At 37.6% G+C, this 21,908-nt stretch overlaps 1 protein-coding gene across 3 annotated transcripts in view; it reads right to left on the reverse strand.

Moving 5' to 3' along the window:
- SPATA6 (spermatogenesis associated 6) overlaps positions 1 to 21,908 on the reverse strand; it is a 212,580-nt gene that overhangs the window by 70,733 nt on the left and 119,939 nt on the right. For all 3 annotated transcript variants that reach the window (XM_012000348.1, XM_012000350.1, XM_012000347.1), the window contains 2 exons: positions 17,802 to 17,842; positions 1,165 to 1,349 (listed from right to left, as the gene is read on the reverse strand). In XM_012000348.1, the coding sequence (XP_011855738.1) occupies positions 1,165 to 1,349; positions 17,802 to 17,842 (226 nt within the window). The remainder of the gene's footprint in view (positions 1 to 1,164; positions 1,350 to 17,801; positions 17,843 to 21,908) is intronic.

Genomic DNA, 21,908 nt, shown 5'->3' on the forward strand with positions numbered 1-21,908 from the left:
AAGTCCCCTGATACTGAGATGCAAGTTATCAACTTCAGCAGGAAAACCTCTCTTCCAGTTTTTCTCCTGAATTTTTTATGATGATGTTGTTTGTGTGTGCACCTATGTTAACGATTCCATGACCCTCCCAACCCCGCCACAGGCCTGACTCTAATGAACTAGAAGCAACCTTAATCAAAATTATGTATCTCAGGATTGGGGTCTACAACATGCCTCCATATATCCATTATGAATGCTTGCAAAGCTAATAAGTAAACAGACAAACCTGTATGTTTAAAATAGATTTGTTTTAATACAGCATCCAAACTAACACACTGTTGTTCAAATCATCAGTTTTGAGTTAAACTTTCAATATATTCTCTACAGCTAATTAAATCTTTGTTAATTATGCCTGATGACCCCAATACACTACAGGAATTTGGTGTGCTTACTTTCGCTTTCTGACACCAGCTGTAAAGATACATCGATTTCCACGTTGTTGACAGTGTTTCTCTTACATATGGAAAAAAACTTACATAATTTTTTTCACCAGGATTGACTTCTTTTCAACTTATTACAGAAACATGGTTTTCTATATTACTATTTGTGACAGAGGCAAGGAATTTCCAATTTCAATTTTAAAATATATGAAAAGGAACTATTTATTTCACATTCGAATTATAACAGGATCAGACTCTGGCTGCCATAGCATTTTTAAACGGAGAGTTGGAATCTTTACATGATTAAGATGCTCTTAGGGAGTTGGGAGAAGGCTGTTTGAGAAAACTAGACACCATCTACCAACAATATATAGATAGCCATTATGACTAAATAAAAAATATAATCTGTGTTGTGTTTACACTTAAGGCAAGCCTGTAATATTAAATTCCTCTGAATCTACTAAAAACAATCATATATGTTACTTTTCACTTTTAAGAACTATAATCTGTAACTGGGGTTAATGTGACCCATATCTGGTGAATAAACCCATATCTAGAGAACTGTGCTAGGAAGAAATATCTAACATTATCTAATATGTAATATATTTTAAACAAAAACAATTTAAGCCTCTTAAAATCAAATTACACTTTTATAGATATTCATTTCACATGCATAATTGCCGCTTTCCCTTCTAATACTTATTATTCAAAGATGAGTACAGAAATGAAGACCGCACATAATTACCTTTCCCTGAGAGAAGCTCTATTTAACACAGGGCTTGGAGAATGCTTTGGCATTGTTGAGGGTGCTGAATGGACTAGTAAGGTCCTCGCTGAATGCTGGGGCTTACTACACGACCTTGGGCTCAAATACTCTTCACACTTTTCTAAAGAGTCATCGAAGTCTCTCCCATGGGGTGTCCTGATAACCTGTTTTAAAAATTATATATATAGATCTACACATACAGATACACACGTATATAACAAAATATAGTAATACAGTATGCACAGTAGTAATATGTGTGTGCACACACACTAATTTTACAAAAGTAATAAAACAAATGCATGCCATAGCTATATTTAGATAAAATTTGGAATATAGTAATTAGTCAGTGTAAGATTAAATATTAAATATATCAAGATTGTTCATTATATATAAAATTTATAAGACATTACTTCAAAAGGCTTTTGAGTAGTGGTGGGGTTTGCATAGGGGTGTGTGTATCTAAAACAAAGAATATATACACATAAACCAAATGGTAGCCTAGTTTAGTTATCAGGTCAAACAGAACTAGATTCAAATTCAGGTCTAATACTCATTCACTACTTCATTTGTTCTGGGAATGGACACATGAACAAATAAGGAAAGACAAATGAATAGATTCCTGCTCCTATGGAACTTACATTCTGGTAAAATATATATTCTAATAAGAAGAGATAAATGTAAAACACAAAAACACACCATGATAAAGAAGTAGAATAAAGTGTGTTAAAGGATATTAAGTAACATGAGAAGAAGGGGGGTTAAGTGCTCTGGGTGGGATGGAAAAGGGTATGCAGGAAAGAAACTGTAATTTTAAATGGGATAGTCAGCAGGAACCTCACGCAGACCTGAAGACCTCAGTAAAGACCATAAGACCTGTCGCGAAGATTATCTGTGGAAAGACTATGCCAGAAGAGAGAAAAATAAATGCAAAGATCTTGGGAGTAGTAGGAGGACATACTTGATACTAGCAAGGGAGCCAGTGGAGCTGGACTGACTAGTAAGAAATGAGGTCAAAAAGGTAGGTTTTAAGAATTTAGTCTTTTATTCTGAGAGAAAACACATGTCCTGACTTTTTCCTTCTATAAATAGGACACCCCAGGCTATTATATTGAGAATAGTCTGCAGAGGGGCCAAGGGTCCTGGCAGGAAATCAGCTAGGAACCTATTATAATAAAATCTGGAAAAGGATGCTGGCTTGGGCCAGAAAGATTGCAATGGAGGTGAGAAGTGATCAGATTCAGAATATATTTAGAAGACACAGCCAACAGGTCAAAACTGGTCTCGATGTCAAAGATGACACGAAGGTTTTCTGTCCTAATCAACTAGAAGGGTTGGGTTTGTATGAATTAGATATACTCTTCTAACTGTAAGCATAGAAAATTAAGATATTAGGAGTCTAGTTTTGGACATATTAAGCTTCACATCTATTAATCTATTAATAATTCAATGTATTAGAGCAGAGTTTGGGGAAAAGTCCAGGATAAAAATATAAATTGGTAATTACTAGCATCTAAGTGGTATTTAAAGGTATTGCACTGGGTGATATTGCCAAGGAAGTAAAAGTAAATCAAAAGTAGAAAACATCTGAAGAATTAGCCCTGAGAACACTCCAATATTTAGAGGCATGAAAGATGAAAAGAAAACATTACTGAAGAGTAGCCAGGGAAGAAAGGAAAGAAACAAGAGAATGTGTTGTTTTGGAAGTCAGTAAACAATGAATTTCAAGGAAAGGGGAGTAACTAATGGGTAAATATAACTTGAGAGGTCAAGTTAGAAAAGACAAGATCTTCGGATGTTAGTAACAGTGAGGTCATCGATAACATCAACAAAAATAGCTTTAATGGAGTGACAGGAGTGAAAATCTGAAGTTGAGTTCAAGAGAGAATAAGAGGAGAGGAACTGGATTCATTTAACAAATATCTGAGTCCCAGTCATGTCTTAAGTTTTGAGACTGCAATAGTGAACAAAACAAAGTCCTTGCTTTTAAGAGTTTATGTTACAGCAGTGCTAGTTGTTAAATATTTGACCTTTTAGACAGCTATCTAATTCTTCTCAGACTCATTTCTTCACATGAAAAATAAAGTTAATAACAGCTAGCTTACAGATCTTCCATTATTTACTTAAACTATATTGCAGAATGTCTAGATGTATAAATTAGTTGCCCAATAAATGTATGTCATTTGTTATTAAAACCTAAGTCCAGCATAGGTTTTGCTTCAACACTACCATACTTTTCACTATTTTCCAAAATTACAACAAATAATAAGTCAGTGGTCAGCTGAGAGAATCATGCTTTCATTCCAGAACCTAATAGAACATAGTGCAAATGACTCACTTACAGTCCCCAATAACTGACCAACAAGAAATATGTGATCGAGATTGAAGAAAAAGATAAAATTGCTCCATTTTTAGCTATTCAGAGACAAAACAAAAACACAGTAAATGTTAAAAACAAGATCAAGGAGGTTCATGGTCAACAATGTAAGTGCATATGTTAAGAGACACAGAATAGGTAGCTCACACCTGTAGTCTCAACTATTCAGGAGGCGGAGGCAGGAGGAACACTTGAGCTCGGGAGTTCTACGTTGCAGTGAGCTATGATTGCACCACTGCACTCCAGCCTGGGTGACACAGCAAGACTTTGTCTCAAAGAAAAAGAAAAAAAAAAAAAGACAAGACAAGACAAGAAAGAAAAAGAAAGTGGGAGAAGGTATCACACTGTTGTTTCTAGAATATATCCAAATATAAGCCACTTGGCCTGGATTATTTTCTTTTTATCAATTTCAATGTCAATTGAGACATGTTAGATGGCAGACCACTTCATTTTTATCTGCTAAATTTTCTCCCCAAACTAGTCAGCAATGCTTTATATAAAGCCTTTTATAGGTAACTACCATTGAATTTCTATCAGAATATTCACTGAGAATCACTTGAACATGTTAGCTAATACTCAAACCTAAAGAAATACAAAAATTTAAACTCACAATCCAGATAAGACATTGCATATACAGAAGGATAAATGACAATAAGATATGCTGAAGTGTCAAACACATTCCAATGACAATAACTGCAAAAAGAAATTCAAAGGAATGAAAGACTTCTAATGGTCTTAATGGTGGAGGTCTCACTGAGGAGGCAGAATTGAAATCAAAGCCATAAGTAAAGGAAAGGAGGAGAAAAGCCATTCAGAAAAAGAAAAAGGCACAAGAAAAGATAAGCAAAGATGAAAAATGAACAACAGTTTGGCTATTTCTATATGAATGTAATAAAGAATATTATAGAGGTGGGAGGGACACATTGTACAAGAATCTTAAATGCTGTAACTCAATAGTGTTCAACACTTATTAAGCATCTTCTGCATGTAAAGTACCAAACAAAGCAGGGAACAACAATCACGGGTATTAAATAAATATAACAGGAGAACTCAAAAAAAGTTACAATACAGAATATAAGACATCAAGGACAAGTAATGAGAAAGGAAATTAGAGCTAAATAGACATGAAGTAATTGTGCAATGTGAACACAGCTTGAATGTATTCCTTCCATGGAATTAGAGTGTATGTTTTGGAAAGTCTTATATCTAAACAAGGGGTTAGGAGGTATAACGAAAGGGCAAGTCTCTTTAATAAGAATCCACTTCAAAATTAAAGCCTTCAACCTTAGCTTAAAAAATGTTTCCATAGCTCATGTGAGTTTCCCTTAAATTATTTCCTTTCAAAAGTTAAATGGAATATTATTTCTTTAGTTCATCACAGAAGGGTTATATTTCTTGAGTGTATCTTCAATAATACTGGCTTAGAATCCAAAAACTTGAGTTCAAATCCCTGCTGTTCATGAGACCCTGAGCAAGTCATTTACCCTATTGAGGGTTTAGTTTCCTTACCTATAAACTGAAGACATAATCTTACAGACTTGACACAAAAATTAAATGAAAGAGAAGTGAAAACACTAGTGGAGAGCTTGGCTCATGAAAGATAATTTTCTTCTGTGTATGGCATTTACACTTCAGCATAAAAAAGGCCTTTTTCTAACATTTATGAAAAGAGTTTTTTAAATGACTTTCTATGAACCCACAGATGTAACAGTTTCAATATGGCAAATGCTAAAATGTATCAAGATGAAAAAATAACTAATATTTTTAAACTAATCTGAAACTGGTACAGGTAAAAAAGGAAATTTCATACACTAAATCCATTGTGATTAATGACATGCTCTTCAAATCTATGATATGTAGTGTTTTTATACCACACTTACGAAATAAGATTCCTGAAAAGTTGCTTACACAGTAAGTTGACAAATCATATTAATGGCCATAAAAATGTTATATTTACAAAAACCTCAAGGTCAAATGAGTGTGGGTGAGAATTTACTACTACAAATAATGGGAACTAGAAAATTCAGTTACTCAACAAATATTTGTTGTAAGCCTACATAGTGCCTATATCACACACTATTCTCTAAAGTTTCTCTTCTGTCATAGGACAGAAGAGTTCAGAAATAAATACAAATAATTCAAATGGAATTAGCTGAGAAGCAGTTGAGAATAAGGGCCATAGGACAGAAGTATAGTGCAGGAACAACTTGCAGGATGGCCAGAGGAAAGTATGGTTCTGAAAGGGGAAAAGTAGATATGGGTAACTGAAATCAGTTTCTCAATCTTGCCAAGAACATTCCTTAGTGAATCTTACATCAAGTAAATGATCAATTCCTATCTTATCTGATTTAAACATTTGTATGTGCACTATCTGATTTGGTTTAAGTAAGATGTACTTTTTTTCACTGAAGCTGAATTTAAAAGCTATTCTAAAATAATACAGTGAGAAAATAATTCCCAAATATATCAGTTCTTGAGGGGAACCCCTCCCCTCTTAGACCACTGTTCTACTCACTTACATAGAAATAACTTTTTAAATCCTCACAACAACCTAATGAGGTAGACATTTTTATTACCTGTACTCTATTGGTAAGAAAATAAAAGCAAAATCAAACAGCTGTTAAGCAGTAGGGGTTCCGGACCAATTATATATGAGGGATCTATGGCAGGAACAAGTTGCAAACTCTCATAGCCCAAGCCTAACAGGATTTCTACAAGGAAAGTCCCACAAAGGATGGGCTCACAATACAATTTACCAATAATCCAATATACACAGCTAAAGAACAAACTGACAAACTTTCTGAGAAAGAAAGAAAACATTCCCAACTAAAGTTACAATGTGATCACAACAATGCTACCAAACCATTCAAGGACAGTACAAGAAAGGATAATTATAGGCCACCCTCAGCTGTGGCCATATATGGAAAAATCACAACTAAATTATTTTAATTCAGGAATGCTAAATAATAAGCTAAAAGAACACAACATGACAAGGCACTTTATTCAAATAATACAAGGATTATCATTAGAACATTTATCAATTCACCATAAAAAAATTGTCATCTCAACAGGTGCTGGAAAAAGCATTTGATGATATTCAATATCCATTCATTATTAATATATATATTCTATTCACACAAGGAATTTCAAGGGAACTTCCTTAACTTGCTAAAGGATAGCTAACAAGACTTTACTGCAAATAATATTTATATGTGTGGAAATTCATAGATGATCCTATCAAAGACAAGAATACACACTACATTAGTCTACACTATAGCATGTTAGGCAATACTGCAGTAGCAAATTAAGTTTGAAAATCAGTGGCTTGACATAATAAAGGTTCATTTTTCCTCTACTATATGGTAATACAGTTTAGCAAGAGAAATTATATAAAACTGCCCAAGGACTTATGCTGATAAAACATGCTAAGCAAATTATAACTGTACCATCTAGAACCTGAAGTTTCATTATCACTGTAATAATAAGAGTGTTTGCATTAGTCCATTTTCATGCTGCTGATAAAGACACACATGAGACTGGGAAGAAAAGGAGGTTTAATTAGACTTATAGTTCCACACAGCTGGGGAGGTTTTGCAATCATGGCTGAGGGTGAAAGGCACTTCTTACAGGGTGGCGGCAAGACAGAATGAGGAAAAAGCAAAAGCAGAAACCCCTGATAAACCCATCAGATCTCATGACCCTTATTTACTATCACGAGAATAGCATGAGAAAGACAGGCCCCTATGATTCAATTTCCTTCCCCTGGGTCCCTCCTACAACACGTGGGAATTCTGGGAGATACAATTCAAGTTGAGATTTGGATGGGAACACAGCCAAACCATATCATTCCATCCCTGGCACCTCCAAATATCATGTTCTCACACTTCAAAACCAATCATGCCTTCCCAACAGTCCCCCAAAGTCTGAACTCATTTTAGCATTAACCCAAAAGTCCACAGTCCAAAGTCTCATCTGAGACAAGGCAAGTCCCTTCTGCCTATGAGCCTGTAAAACCAAGAACAAGCTAGTTACTTCCTAGACACAATGGGGGTACAGGTACTGGGAAAATACAGATGTTTCAAATGAGAGAAACTGGCCAAAACAAAGGGGTTACAGGACCCATGCAAATCCGAAATCCACTGGGGTAGTCAAATCTTAAAGCTCCAAAATGATCTCCATATCTCACATCCAGCTCACACTGATGCAAGATGTGGGTTCCCATGGTCTTGGGCAGCTCCACCCCTGTGGTTTTGCAGGAGACAGTCTCTCTCCTGCTGCTTTCAAAGGCTGGCATTGTGTCTGTGGCCCAGGCGCATGGTGCAAGCTGTCAGTAGATCTACTATTCTGCGGCCTGGAGGATGGTAGCCCTCTTTTCACACTCCACTAGGCAATGCCCCAGTAGGGACTCTGTATGGGGGCTCCTCTGCACTGCCTGAGCACAGGTTCTCCATGAGGGCTCTGCCTCTGCAGCAAATTTCTGCCTGGGCATCCAGGAGTTTCCATACATCTTCTGAAAACTAGGCAGAGGTTCCCAAACCTCAATTCTTTACTTCTGTGCACTCACAGGCTCAACACCACATGGACGCTGCCAATGCTTGGGGCTTCCACACTCTGAAGCCTCAGCCCAAGCTGTACACTGGCCCCTTTAGCCATGGCTTTAGTGGCTGAGACACAGGGCACCAAGTCCCTAGGCTGCACACAGCACCGGGACCCTGGGCCCAGTCCATGAAACCACTTTTTCCTACTGGGCTCTGGGCCTGTGATTGGGAGGGGCTGCCGTGAAGGTCTCTGACATGACCTGGAGACATTTTCCCCATGGTCTTGATTACCATTAGGCTCCTTGCTACTTATGCAAATTTCTGCAGCTGGCTTGAATTTCTCCCCAGAAAACAGGTTTCTCTTTTCTATCGCATAGTCAGCCTGCAAATTTTGCAAACTTTTATGCTCTGCTTCCCTTATAAAACAGAATGCCTTTAATAGCACCCAAGTCACCTCTTGAATGCTTTGCTGCTTAGAAATTTATTCTGTCAGATACCTTAAATCATCTTTCTCAAGTTCAAAGTTCCACAGATCTCTAGGGCAGGGGCAAAACGCTGCCAGTGTCTTTACAAGAGTCACCTTTACTCCAGTTCCCAAAAAGCTTCTCATCGCCATCTGAGACCACCTCAGCTTGGATTTTATTGACCATATCGCTATCAGAATTTTTGCCAAAGCCATTCAACAAGTCACTAGGAAGTTCCAAACTTTCCCACATTTTCCTGTCTTCTTCTCAGCCTTCCAAGCTGTTCCAACCTCTGCCTGTTACCCAGTTCCAAAGTCGCTTCTACATTTCCTGGTATCTTTTCAGCAACGCCCCACTGTACTGGTACCAATTTATTGTATCAGTCTGTTTTCACAATGCTGATAAAGACATACACAAGACTGGGAAGAAAAAGAAGTTTGACTTACAGTTCCACAAGGCTGGGGAGGTTTCACGTTCATGGCTGAGGGCAAAAGGCACTTCTTACATGGCGGCAGCAAGAGAGAATGAGGAAGAAGCAAAAGCAGAAACCCCTGATAAAGCCCTCAGATCTCCTGACACTTACTTACTATTACGAGAACAGCACGGGAAAGACCAGTCCCCATGATTCAATTACTTCCCCCTGGGTCCTTCCCACAACACAGGGGAATTCTGGGAGATACAACTCAAGTTGAAATTTGGGTGGGGACACAGCCAAACATATCGATGTTTATATTAATTCTTCTATGCTTTGCCCTGGAACTGACCCACATAATTTCCATGCACAGTCTATTGGCTAGAACTAGGCCCCATCTACCGGCAATAGGGCTTAGAAGTATGGGAAAGTGTGTGTATAGCCAATAAGTAAGAAATGTCTCTGCCACATTCACTATTGCCACTTTTATTTGTAGTATTGAAGATCCTGGTAAGCTGAGACAAATATTATGAAAGGCAAAAATAAAATTCTTTATATGTAGATGTTAAGTTTACCTCTATAAAAAAATCCAAGAACATCTATTACAAGATTGTCATACAAAAATCAATTCTAAACCTATACATCAGTAAAACAACAAAAATGTAAGGTTTCTAGGAATATGTCTAATAAACAATGTACAACACACTAATGGAAAAACATGTAACTTTAGTGAAGACATGAGAACTGAGACCATATGCATTCATATGGCTTAACTATCATAACAAAGAACTAAGACCTACCTACTAAAACATGACATTCTCATGAGTTCCTCAATTCTTACCCAGGAAAATAAAGCTATAAACCTTCGTTATTTTCTTCAAGACCTTCCCATAAATCATTTACCTGAGCAACAGACTGCTCAATCATCAATCAGCTACCTTCTCAAAACAACAGATTCTGAATCCTGGCAAACAGTTCCCTTCTCAGGACAACAGATGACTCAACTGAACAAATCCCTTCCTTATCAAAATAGTGTTTACTTATCAAGACTTTCTTTAAGACCCAGGCCTTTATTCCATTAATCCTAAACTTTTATATCACAAACTTTGCCTACTAGATTCCCACATTGAAAGCTCCCTTAAAACACTCAAGCCCAGTTCCCAAAATCATATAAATATCAGCCATTAACCTTCCTCTTTCAGAGACAACACTAAGACTGTCAAGGTGGTGCTCTCCCATACTGTATTATGTCATAAACTCAGCTTTCCATGATATCAACAGATTATTCAGTTACTGCGATAGACTTCTGACCAGATGGCAGCTGACAATCCTAGAAGTCCAGTAAGATCCAATAGGCCCTTTTGCTGCCACAGCTAAGATCTTCAACTTAGAAATACCAAATTCCTCTGTGACTTCTTTTAGCCTCTCTCTTCAGGTGTCTCTCTGGCTATAATGGTGAAGTGGGTCTTGGTACTGAGTCTCAGCTCCGATTTCCTTTGGTTAAGCTCTCAATCACTGAGTTACCCCGTCTTTCAGAAATGCAGAACACTTTCAGTAACCTATTAATTATCTGATTATATTTGAAAATTTGTATGCCAGGGAGAAATCTGTCTCATTACTAAAAATACTAATATGTATCTCTCTGTCTTTGTCCCCTTTTGAGAGGAGTCTATAAAAGAAAGTTCCTAGAGAAGTGAACAGACAAAAGCCACTAAATCCATTTTTGAGCCAGGACCAAAGACTCACAGGTTCAGCTGTTCTCATTGTACCAACATCCTTATAGTAAAAACTTTGCCCTGGGTCACTTGTCAAAATACCATGAAAACGTTCCTCTGTTTTTTTGTTTTTTTTAAATTGTTTTCTTCATGAGAGAAATCCTCTGGGAGAGACTGCCTCCAAATCTTCCATGTTTCTAGAATTGCAAATGTGTCCAGTCTTCAATTTGAAATAAGCAACTATTAAAATGAGGCACAAAGACAAAATGCGCACAAGTAATAGATTTGACCAATACTGCCAGACTCATGGATTTATTTCAGTCTAGGTCTACGCCCCTTCCAAGTTATATTCAAGCTTCCTACATGTATTCATACTAGAACTTCATACACTTATTTTTCTAAACAGCATGATTTCACCAAGGATGTTTTAGACTTACAATGGCAACTTTGGAGAATTTTTTATATAAATGAAACTGAAAGGTACCTTAGAATGGAAAGAAGCAAAATCTCACACATCCTGTGGTCTATATTTCCTAATTGCTATGACAAAATTTATTTTTTAATTCGGATTCTAAAAATTCCTTCCTTAAAAGATTTGTCAGCCAAGGCAAATTAAAAATATAAAAAGTTAAAACCATTTGCCTTTGAGATGCCTTCACATTCTAATTTGAAAGAAACAGCATTTATCCCACTATTCCTTATCTCCTGTGCTATGTTCCTCCATCACCCTCAGGCCTCTATCCTTCCTTTTGCCTGCTTTCCTTCCCATCTAACCTGCTAGAAACAAAAGTTCAGTAACTTCTTAAAGGTAAATCCCCTTCAGGATGGGACAAGTGTCATGTGGTTGATTCTTAAGCCTTGGTCTATGATTTTTAAGCTTCTGGGCTAAAAAACACTGACAGAGACTCTCCAAAGCCTAAACAAGATAAACAGAAATTTGCAGAAAAATTTAGAATTCTGTGAACTCCAGCCTAGTCCTTGTACATTTTCCTGTATCAAAAAATGGTATCATCAAACGTTGAGTTGTGAAAAATCAGAAATCTAATAATTTTTCTTAACATTGCAGAGCTAAGTTCCTTTTAATGCTCTCTGATTTCAAAGCCTTCCTGGCTATTTTTGCCTAGCTCCTGGAATTTAAAAAAAAAAAAAAAAGCCTAGAAGTGTTTTTACTGGGATCTACCAAATTTTTAAATTACTCTAGGTAGAGAACATCTTCAAAACATCAAATTTTTCTTTATGAGAACACATTCAGTCATGTGTTCTCATTGATAAGTATGCATTGCTTAACAATAGGGATACCTTCTGAGAAATGCATCGCTGGGCGATTTTGTCACCATGCAAACATCATAGAGTGTACTTACATAAATCTAGACTGTATAGTCTACAACACACCTAGGCTATAATGATATAGCCTATTGTATCTAGGCTACAAACCTGTACAACTTGTTACTGTACTGAATGCTGTAAGCAATTGTAACAGAGTGATAAGGATTTGTGTATCAGACCTAAACACAGAAAAAGTACATTAAAAATAGACATTATAATCTTAGAAAACTACTGTCATATTTGTGGTCCATCGCTGACCAAAACATCATCACACAGCACATCGTTTCCATTTTTCAGGTCTACTTTTCCAACATTAATTCTAAATATCTGTCTAATATCTCTACTGCTATCACCCTCCATTACGACTACCCCAATCTAATCTATCACTTCTCACCTTGACTGTTCAATAGGCTACTAACTTGTCTACTAGCATCCACTCTTTTCCCAGTGCAATTCATTTTCCACACTGCAGTTCACAGTGATATTTTCAAAGTATAAATCTAGCCATGTTACCTTGCTATTTAAAATCATTTCACTTGCTCCCATTGTACTTAGTATAATTACCAAAATCTCCAATATGGCCTAAAAGATTTAATCCCTACTTGCCTCTACAGGCTCAATTTACACCACGTACCTATTCATGTCTTTACTTCCAGCAACACCAATCTTTTAGTTGCTTAGACACTGAACCTTACTAAATGCTATTTTACCTTTTCTATTGCACATGCTCTTCCCTCCCCTATTCATCTTCAAAGCTCAACATCCTCAAAATACCTTTTCCATTCTCCTCAACCAGGTCACACCATCTCAGTATATAATGTCAAAGCAATATGTATATCCTCCATAATATGTATCACAGTTCCAAGTACATATGAATGTTTGTGATTTTGTTAGTATGTCTCCTTCCTTCACTACCATGAAATATCCATGAGGGCAGAGACAATTTCTAGTTTTGCTAATTTTATATTTCTAGCAGAATAGTGTCGGTCACATCATCTTTTTTAAAGAGATAAAGAGATATTAGGAGCGGAAAGGAACAGAATATTATAGATGTGATAGAAATGGCTGGCTGTCCACCACAATTCAGCTTTCCCTCCTCCAGAGTAAAATTGTTGCTAAGAAGTAATCTTTGCATCTACGTGACAGAATGTGATTAGTTATTGGCAATAGAATGTAGGTGAGAATGGTGTGTCAATCCCAGGCCCAGGCTTTTAAGAAACAGATAAGGCTTCTCCATATTTTCCATCATTTTCTACCATGTGAAGAAGACAGCAAGGCCTCAGGGTAAGCCAAAGCCATAAGATGGGTCACAACATGAAGAAAATAGCATACAGATCAAAAGTATCCACAATTTAATTGTTGTGTAATTAAAAACTAAATTTCTATTATATTAAGCTTCCAACAGTTGGAGGCTTACTGGTATATCAAATAGCATTACCTCAATGAGTTTACAAATTGTTATCTTAATGTACCAGCCTTAACAGAAATCGATATACGCATTGGCTTATCAGTTGGGGGCAGGCAGCATGGGGAACAGCTATTTTCGAATAGAAAATTTAAGATGTCTGTAATACAGTGGCAAAATATTTAATAAAACTATAGCTTACAATAAATGGAAAGGCAGATCACATGGTTTTCAAGCTTATATCTCTAGGGAAATAAATTGGAAGAACAGTACTTTGTGCTGGTTTTTATTTGTATTTAGCAAGGTGTATTAGTCTGTTTTCACACTGCTGATAAAGACATACATGAAACTGGGAAGAAAAAGAGGTTTAATTGGACTTACAGTTCCACATGGCTAGGGAGGCCTCAGAATCATGGTGGGAGGTGAAAGGCATTTCTTACACGGTGGCAGAAAGAGAAAAATGAGGAAAAAGCAAAAGCGGAAAGCCCTGATAAACCCATCAGATCTCATGAGACTTATTCACTGTCACGAGAATAACATGGGAAAGATCGACCCCCATATTCAATTATCTCCCCCTGGGTATCTTCTACAACACGTGGGAATTCTGGGAGATGAAATTCAAGTTGAGATTTGGGTGAGGACAGAGCCAAACCAAATCACAAGGGATTTCAAGAAAGTGGTAAGCTCATATGGAATCAGCCTAATTGCCTATCAACTGATAAATGGATAAAGAAAATGTAGTATACACATACACATACACATACAATGGTATACTATTCAGCTTTTAAAAGAAGAAAGTCTTGTCATTCATTATACAACAACATGAACCTAGAAGACATAATGTTAAGTTAAATAAGATAGGCACAGAAAGACAAATGTCGCACAATCATGCTTACATGTTATATTAGTCTGTTTTCACACTGCTATAAAGACATACCCAAGACTGGTAATTTTTAAAGACAAGAGGTTTAATTGACTCACAGTTCTGCATTATTGGGGAGGTCTCAGGAAACTTACAATCATGGCAGAAGGAGAAACAGACATATCTTACATGGTGGCAGGCAAGAGAGCAAGCAACAGTGGGGAAAACCGCTTATAAAACCATCAGAACTCATGAGAACTCACTATCATGAGAACAACAAGGGGGAAACTGCCTTCATGATCCAATCACCTCTCTCTCTCTCTCGACAGGTGGGAATTGTCCATCTCTTGACACGTGGGAATTACAATTCGAGATGAGATTTGGGTGGGGACACAGAGCCAAACAATATCACATGGGGAATCTAAAAAAGTCAAACTCACAGAAGCAGAAAGCAGAATGGTGGTTGCCAGGGGACATTGGGGTATGGTGGGCAGAATGCAGAGATGTTGGTCAAAGGTACAAAGTTCCAGATAGACAGGATGAAAAAATTCTGGAGATCTATTTTACAGCATGATGACTATAACTAACAGTATATCACATACTTGAAAACTGCTAAGACAAATCAGTTGTTACATTCAGTAACACCTTACATGGTAGTATTTCCAAACTTCAGTCATTCACAGAGCACCCTCATAATCTTTGCAGTATTTGTATATATCTTATGCTCTTTTCCTTAAAGTCACTTTCTCTTCTTTATTTATTTATCATGGTGACATGATAAATGAAAATCCAGTATCATACGCTTCACATGCATGATAGCTTTAAAAAATACAATGAAAATAAAACTCACCATGATAAATGAAAATTCAGTATCATATGCTTTACGTATATGATAGCCTTAAAAAACTGTGAAAATAAAACTCACCATAACAAACAAGTATGTGAAGTAATAGATATGTTAAGTAGTTTAATTTAATCATTCCACAATGTATACATATATTGTCTTAGGGACAGAAAACATCATGTTGTACCATAAGTATATAAAATTTTTGTCAATTATACCTTAATAAAGCTGGAGAAAAAAGAAAAGGTAAGAAGCTCAGGAAAGAACTCTCTTGCCTATGCAAAGTATATTCATTCAAAGAACTCATGCAAGGTCCCACTTTTCTAGAACATGTTCTGCAAGCACTCCCAGCTTCATGGCTCTTTTCCGTATAGAAGTCCTATAGTGTTCTATTACCTGAATATTTATTAACTAACTACTATGTACCTGTATGAAAATAATCCTTTTCATTTTCATGTTAAATGCTGCAGATATATTTATATGAAAATCTGCCTCTTGAATACAAGAATAATTCTGTCAACTTACCATCTACTGCCCCCCAAGGGAAGCCCTGATATTAAGGAATCCAGAAATGGGAGTGGGAAGGAATTAAAGGTGTTGAAATGCAGTTTTTGGTGGAATTCATTTGGAAAAGAGGGCTCTTAACACCTGTCTTTAAATGGACCAGCCAATTTACAGCACGATTATAGCTGCCTTAGGATAAAGATTAGTACTTGCTCTTCATTCTATATAGATTTGGTTTACTTATTTTCTCTTAATAATCAACTTAGATAATATGCACATGTTAGGAATTCCTATTATATGTCTGACAATATGCTATGTACTACCAATTATTATCAATAAGCAAGATCAATAGGTCCTTGCCATACTATGTTCATGTGTATAACAAATACCAATGCACATGTGTATGTATTTGCATAAATGTTAAATGTTAGGGTGGAACTGGACTAATTATGCCAGACCCAATTTCCTCTAGTGAGGGCCTTAAAAAAGGAACAACTTTATATATAAACACTATACAGCAGAAGTACCCAACCTTTTGGGCACCAGGAACCGGTTTAGTGGAAGACAACTTTTCCACGAACTGGTAGGGGGTGGGGAGGATGTCTGGATTCAGAATGAAACTGTTCCACCTCAGATCATCAGGCATTAGTTAGATTCTCATAAGGAGTACCCAACCTAGATCCCTCGTATGCACAGCACAGTAGGGTTTGTGCTCCTATAAGAATCTAATGCTGCCACTGATCTGACAGCAGGTGGAGCTCAGGCCACAATGTTCACTCACCTGCCACTCACCTCCTGCGGTGTGGCCCAGTTCCTAATAGGCCACAGACCACTACTTGTCTATGGCCCGGGAGTTGGGGACTCCTGCTATACAGGAACAATCCTATCTATATAAGTGCTATATTCATAGTCTACACTAGTGGCTCTCAATTATGAATCCTTAGATAGGTGGCAAAAGAGATGCATAAGAATCACCCAGAAACTTCGTAAAAATAGAAAATTCCAGTCTCCATACTCAGCAATTTCAATTTAGTAGGCTTAGAATAAATATTTATAAAGCTTCACCTAGATAATTCCGGCACTGGTAGATCTGTGTCCCTAAACAATGCCTTGACTCATTATGTAATTGTGCTATATTTCTTTTATCATAGTCAAAGTATGGCAAAGTATTATGGTATTCAGTACCAGCAGCACAAAATAGTTTAATAGTAGCACAAAATAGTTTAAGTAAATAAATAGTTTAAGTAAGCACATAAACAATGATATTTTAAGAAAAGCTATGGTTTTTCTTTTGTTTTCCCACATATAATAACACTTATTATCAAGATGCTTTCACTTAGGGACAGAAAAGATAAGCTGTGAGACACTTCTTCTCAAAATGTAGGACATGGACTACAGGTGATATGGCAAATAATATGGTACCCAAAATGATTTTAGAAGATATACAGATTTTACATGGCACATGAACATACATGAAATAATACTGAATCACCAGAAAACATATAATTTTAACTATCTTTCAATAGGAAATCCTCAGTTAGCTATTGGTATGTCTTTTACACCTCTCTACCATTACTTCTCATTTTAAGAAACAGAGAGCATGCCTCACAGCCTTTAGCAAAACAGTGTCTAGCCAAAATTTAGAAACATTGCTTTATTTTCACTGTATTTTTAAGGCTGTCATACATGTAAAGCATGTGATACTGGATTTTCATTTATCATGGTGAGTAAACAAACAGAAAGAAAGCGAATTTAAGAAAAAGATCATAAAATATATGCAAATGCTGCAAAAGGTATACATACATACCTACCTGCAAAAATTATGAGGGTGCTCTGAGAATGACTGAAATTTGGAAGTAATACCATGCAAGGTATTACTGCATATAACAACTGATTTCTCTCTCTCATGCACACACATAAACATACACTAACATATTCAATAATTAATTAATACAAATGAATAACCAAAAGTCACAAAATACTTGTAGAAAGACATTAAATGTACTGCCTGACAAAGTAACCAAAATAACATTATATGATATGACAATTATTGTTTTTACATATTTTACCAAATGAATTTGATAATCCCTATCTGATATACATATATGAAATAGACTCATGTTGTTGTCTGAAAGTCAGAAAAATTATTATTCTACAATTCATTCTACACACCTTATAATCCTTGGGTCGGCAGCAGCCAAGATGAGAATGATCTGAAAAAGGAAGTACAAAACAATTAAAGTTTATATTTGGTTTCATCTTTGATTTTTAATACTATCATTGTTTCTACAATTATGATTCACTCAGAATATTTCAGAGATACTTCAAAATCCTTCAACAGTGTTACATCAGAAAGGACGCTAATCCAATTAGTTAAAATTTGTATTAGTTCTTCAACAATTAAATGATTTCACAAATACTACTTTCATTTGAAAATAGGAAATATCTGAATACAGAAAGGAGTAGCTTTTAGTTGATAAACCAGTTTGTCTATATGAAATGAATAGTTTTTAGTTGATAATCAATTTATGATAAAATACAATTTGTATTCACAGGTTTGACAGATATTGTCAAACTATATGTTTCCTATTCTTATAGTCCATTCTAGATTCAGGTGTAAAGAAACAGGACCAGCTTTAGAGGGTGGTGGCATACAGTAGTTTGTAGATCTTGTTGACAAAAAAATCCGCATTATACATTCCAGGCCCAAGCACCTTGGGCACATAGCTTAATCTCTCTAAGTCTCAGATTCCTAATATGTCTGATGTGCCTCTTTCATAATATTGTTTTAAAGATTATATAAGATATTACATGCAAGGCACTAAAATAGAAATCAACTATTATTACTAATACCATCATCAACAACAACATCATTACCATCAAATGTAAATTCAAACAAGCAGGGGTTCAATTTCAAATTCTGCCACTTGTTAAATATAGTATTCTGGTCCAACTATATAAAGACAACGGATCTGGGTTTCATGCCTCATTTTAAGAGTATGAAAACAATGCCTACCTTATATCAGAGAGTCAGAGTGACGATAACATGATACACTTTGTGAAAATCCCCAGAAAAGTATCTATCACATAGTGAATTTTAAAACTAATTCTAAATCTATCCATAAGATAACAACCACTACATTGTACATGTAGATTTGGAGCTTTACTCATTACTTAAAGGAATAAGTTTTCAAGAATCAACTTTTATTGTAACAACTTATGATATCTGCTACATTGACAGAAAAGAAAATAAGAACCAGAGACAATCAGTTTGCAGCTTCAAGATAGTTGACTAGGGGCATTTTGTACTCCCTTCCTCCACTAAGAAAAACCAAACAGCAGATAGACAATCATACATTGAATAGATGAGCCAACAGAGAACACTGGAATTCAAAAGGAAATTGACAGACAACACCTAAAGCAAGGAAGGAGAAGGAAGCAAGATGGCCTGTTCAGCGAGGACTGGCACCCAAGAGATACTTCTCAATATACAGAAAGGGTAAGTGAGAGACTGTCAGTTGTCCAGGTTGTCACCATGCATCCCTTCAATACCAGGCCACTGAAAGAGCTCCTCAACCCTCGTGAGCCCTGAAACTAACATAAGGAGCTGCTGGGAGATTGTACCACACACCGCCCAAGAGAGAAAGCTTCCCCTGGGTCCCTCATGTTCTCTGAGACTTAAGTAGCTACGGCAAGGCATCACTTTAGAACTCCCTCCCCTACAGACTGTGAGCTGTCCTGGAGCCTAGCGGCAGCAGGGCTAAAGTACAAGAGAAACACAGGCTGCTGCCCCCAGAACTTAGAAACGAGCTGTCACAAGCTACTGGATGCAGGGCTGTATTAACCCGTTTTTACACTGCTGATAAAGACATACCTGAGAATGGGCAATTTACAAAAGAAAGAGGTTTAATTGGACTTACAGTTCCACATGGCTGTGGGAGCCTCACAATCATGGCAGAAGGCAAGGAAGGACAAGTCACGTCTTACATGGATGGCAGCAGGCAAAGAGAGAGAGCTTGTGCAGGGGAACTCTTCTTTTTAAAATCATCAGATCTCATGAGACTTATTCACTATCATAAGAACAGCATGGGAAAGACCTGCCCCCATGATTCCACTGCCTCCTCCCAGGCCCCCCACAACACATGGGAATTCAAGATGAGATTTGGATGGGGGCACAGCCAAACTATATCAAGGGCAGAGATATGACTGAGTCTTTGGGACTGCAGCACAAACGAGATGCCATTCTGGAACCATTCCCCCAACAGACTGTGCACTATCCTGAAGCCCAGCAGCACTGGGGCTGAGGCATGAGTGCCACTGGGCTGAGGTATGAGTGGTGTACATGCTCCCCACCTGCCAGCTAGGGTGCCATCACAGATGGCAGCATCATCCCAAGCCCCAAGTAGCAGGGCAGAAGTACAGATACTACCTTCCACAACCCAAGCATCCCACTAGTGGCCTGGAGACCACTCTGCCCCTGCCTACCACAGCCAGCACTTGTTCACATCATCGGGGAGCCTGAGACAAGCAAGACAGGCCTGACTCTGCCCCTCCTCCTCCCATGCCAGAGCACACAGTTTGAGGGCCAGAAGACTGCCCAGCCCAGTCCACCACTATTGGCACCTGAATGCTCCTCCCCAGGGAATGAGATTGGGCCTACACTCACAGCCACCACCACCAGAGCTGGCATGTACCTGTATACACCACCTTCAAGCCGGGAGACTGGCACACCTAGATGATCTCAGCCATTGCCAAAAACAGTGTGCACCGCGTGGGACCCAGAGGGTCATCCTGCCACTGTCACAGTCATCACTCATGCCACACTGGCTACCCAGGGGCTTGTGAACCTGCCCATCTGCCTAGCCCATGATGGCTACTACCAGCATCTGAGTAGGCCAACTAGAGGCCATGAAACAGTTCACCAGGACCAGCTAAAATTGCTGCCAGTGCACACCACTCTGGAGCCCAAGGACAGCAATGGTCAGCTCACTACTGCCATCACTGCGATCCAAAGACTAGACTCTCTAGAGTCCCAGTCCTCAGCAAAACTAGAACACAGCCTCCACTAATAATTACACACTAAGCCAATGAGCAAATCTCAGACACCACCGATGCTGTTTATAAACAACAACAACAACAAAAAATCACACAAAGACTACACCAGTGCATGCACCCAGAAAAAGGCCAAAGTGCCCTACCCAACCAGTAATGATGACTCATCTTCAGGAAAAAGTCCCCCCATACAAAAGCAAATTCAAAAAACTGGAACAAACAACTGATATACCAGATGTTCAGATATCAATATAAGGACAAAGAAAAAATGAAAAGCAAGAAAATATGACACCTCCAAACTAACAAAATAATCCTCCAGAAACAGATCCCAATCAAAAAGAAAGTCATGAAATTCCGGAAAAAGAATTTAAATTATTGATTCTAAAGGCACTCAGTGAGATACAAGGCATTCTGAAAAACAATATAAAGGAATCAGAAAAACAATGCAGGGCACGAATGAAACTTTTACCAAGGAGATATATATCACAAAAAAAGAACCAAACAGAAACTCCGGAGATGAACTAACCGACTGAACTACAAAATACATTTGATTTTTTTTTTTTTTTTTTTTGAGATAGGGTCTCACTCTGCCACCCAGGCTGGAGTGCAATGGCAAGATTTTGGCTCAATGCAACCTCTGCCTACTGGGTTCAAGCGCTTCTCCTGCCTCAGTCTCCGGAGTAGCTAGGATTACAGGCATGTGCCACCACGCCCAACTAATTTTTTTTTTTTTTTTTGGAGATGGAGTTTTGCTGTTGTTGCCCAGGCTGGAGTGCGATCTTTGCTCACTGCAATCTCTGTCTCCTGGATTCAAGTAACTCTCCTGCCTCAGTCTCCCGAGTAGCTATTTTTAGTAGAGACGGGGTTTCACCATGTTGGCCAGGCTGGTCTCGAAGTCCTGGCCTCAAGTGATCCACCTGCCTCGGCCTCCCAAAGTGCTGAGATTACAGGTATAAGCCATCGTGCCTGGCCTACAAAATACATTTGAAAGCATCAACAATAGACTAAACCAAGCATAAGAACCAGATGTCAGAACTTGGAGATAGGTCTTTTGAAATAACCCAGTCAGGCAAAAGTAAGAAATAAAAAATAAACAAAGCCTTTGTGATCTATGGGACATCACAAAGCGACCAAATATACTAATCATCTGTATCCCCAAAGGAAGAGAATATGAGAGTTCCAAAAACCGATGAAATAATAAATAAAAACTTCTGAAGTCTATCAAGA

The sequence above is a fragment of the Mandrillus leucophaeus genome, unplaced genomic scaffold (assembly GCF_000951045.1).
Source record: "Mandrillus leucophaeus isolate KB7577 unplaced genomic scaffold, Mleu.le_1.0 Scaffold626, whole genome shotgun sequence".
In the NCBI taxonomy this organism is placed as follows: Eukaryota; Metazoa; Chordata; class Mammalia; order Primates; family Cercopithecidae; genus Mandrillus; species Mandrillus leucophaeus.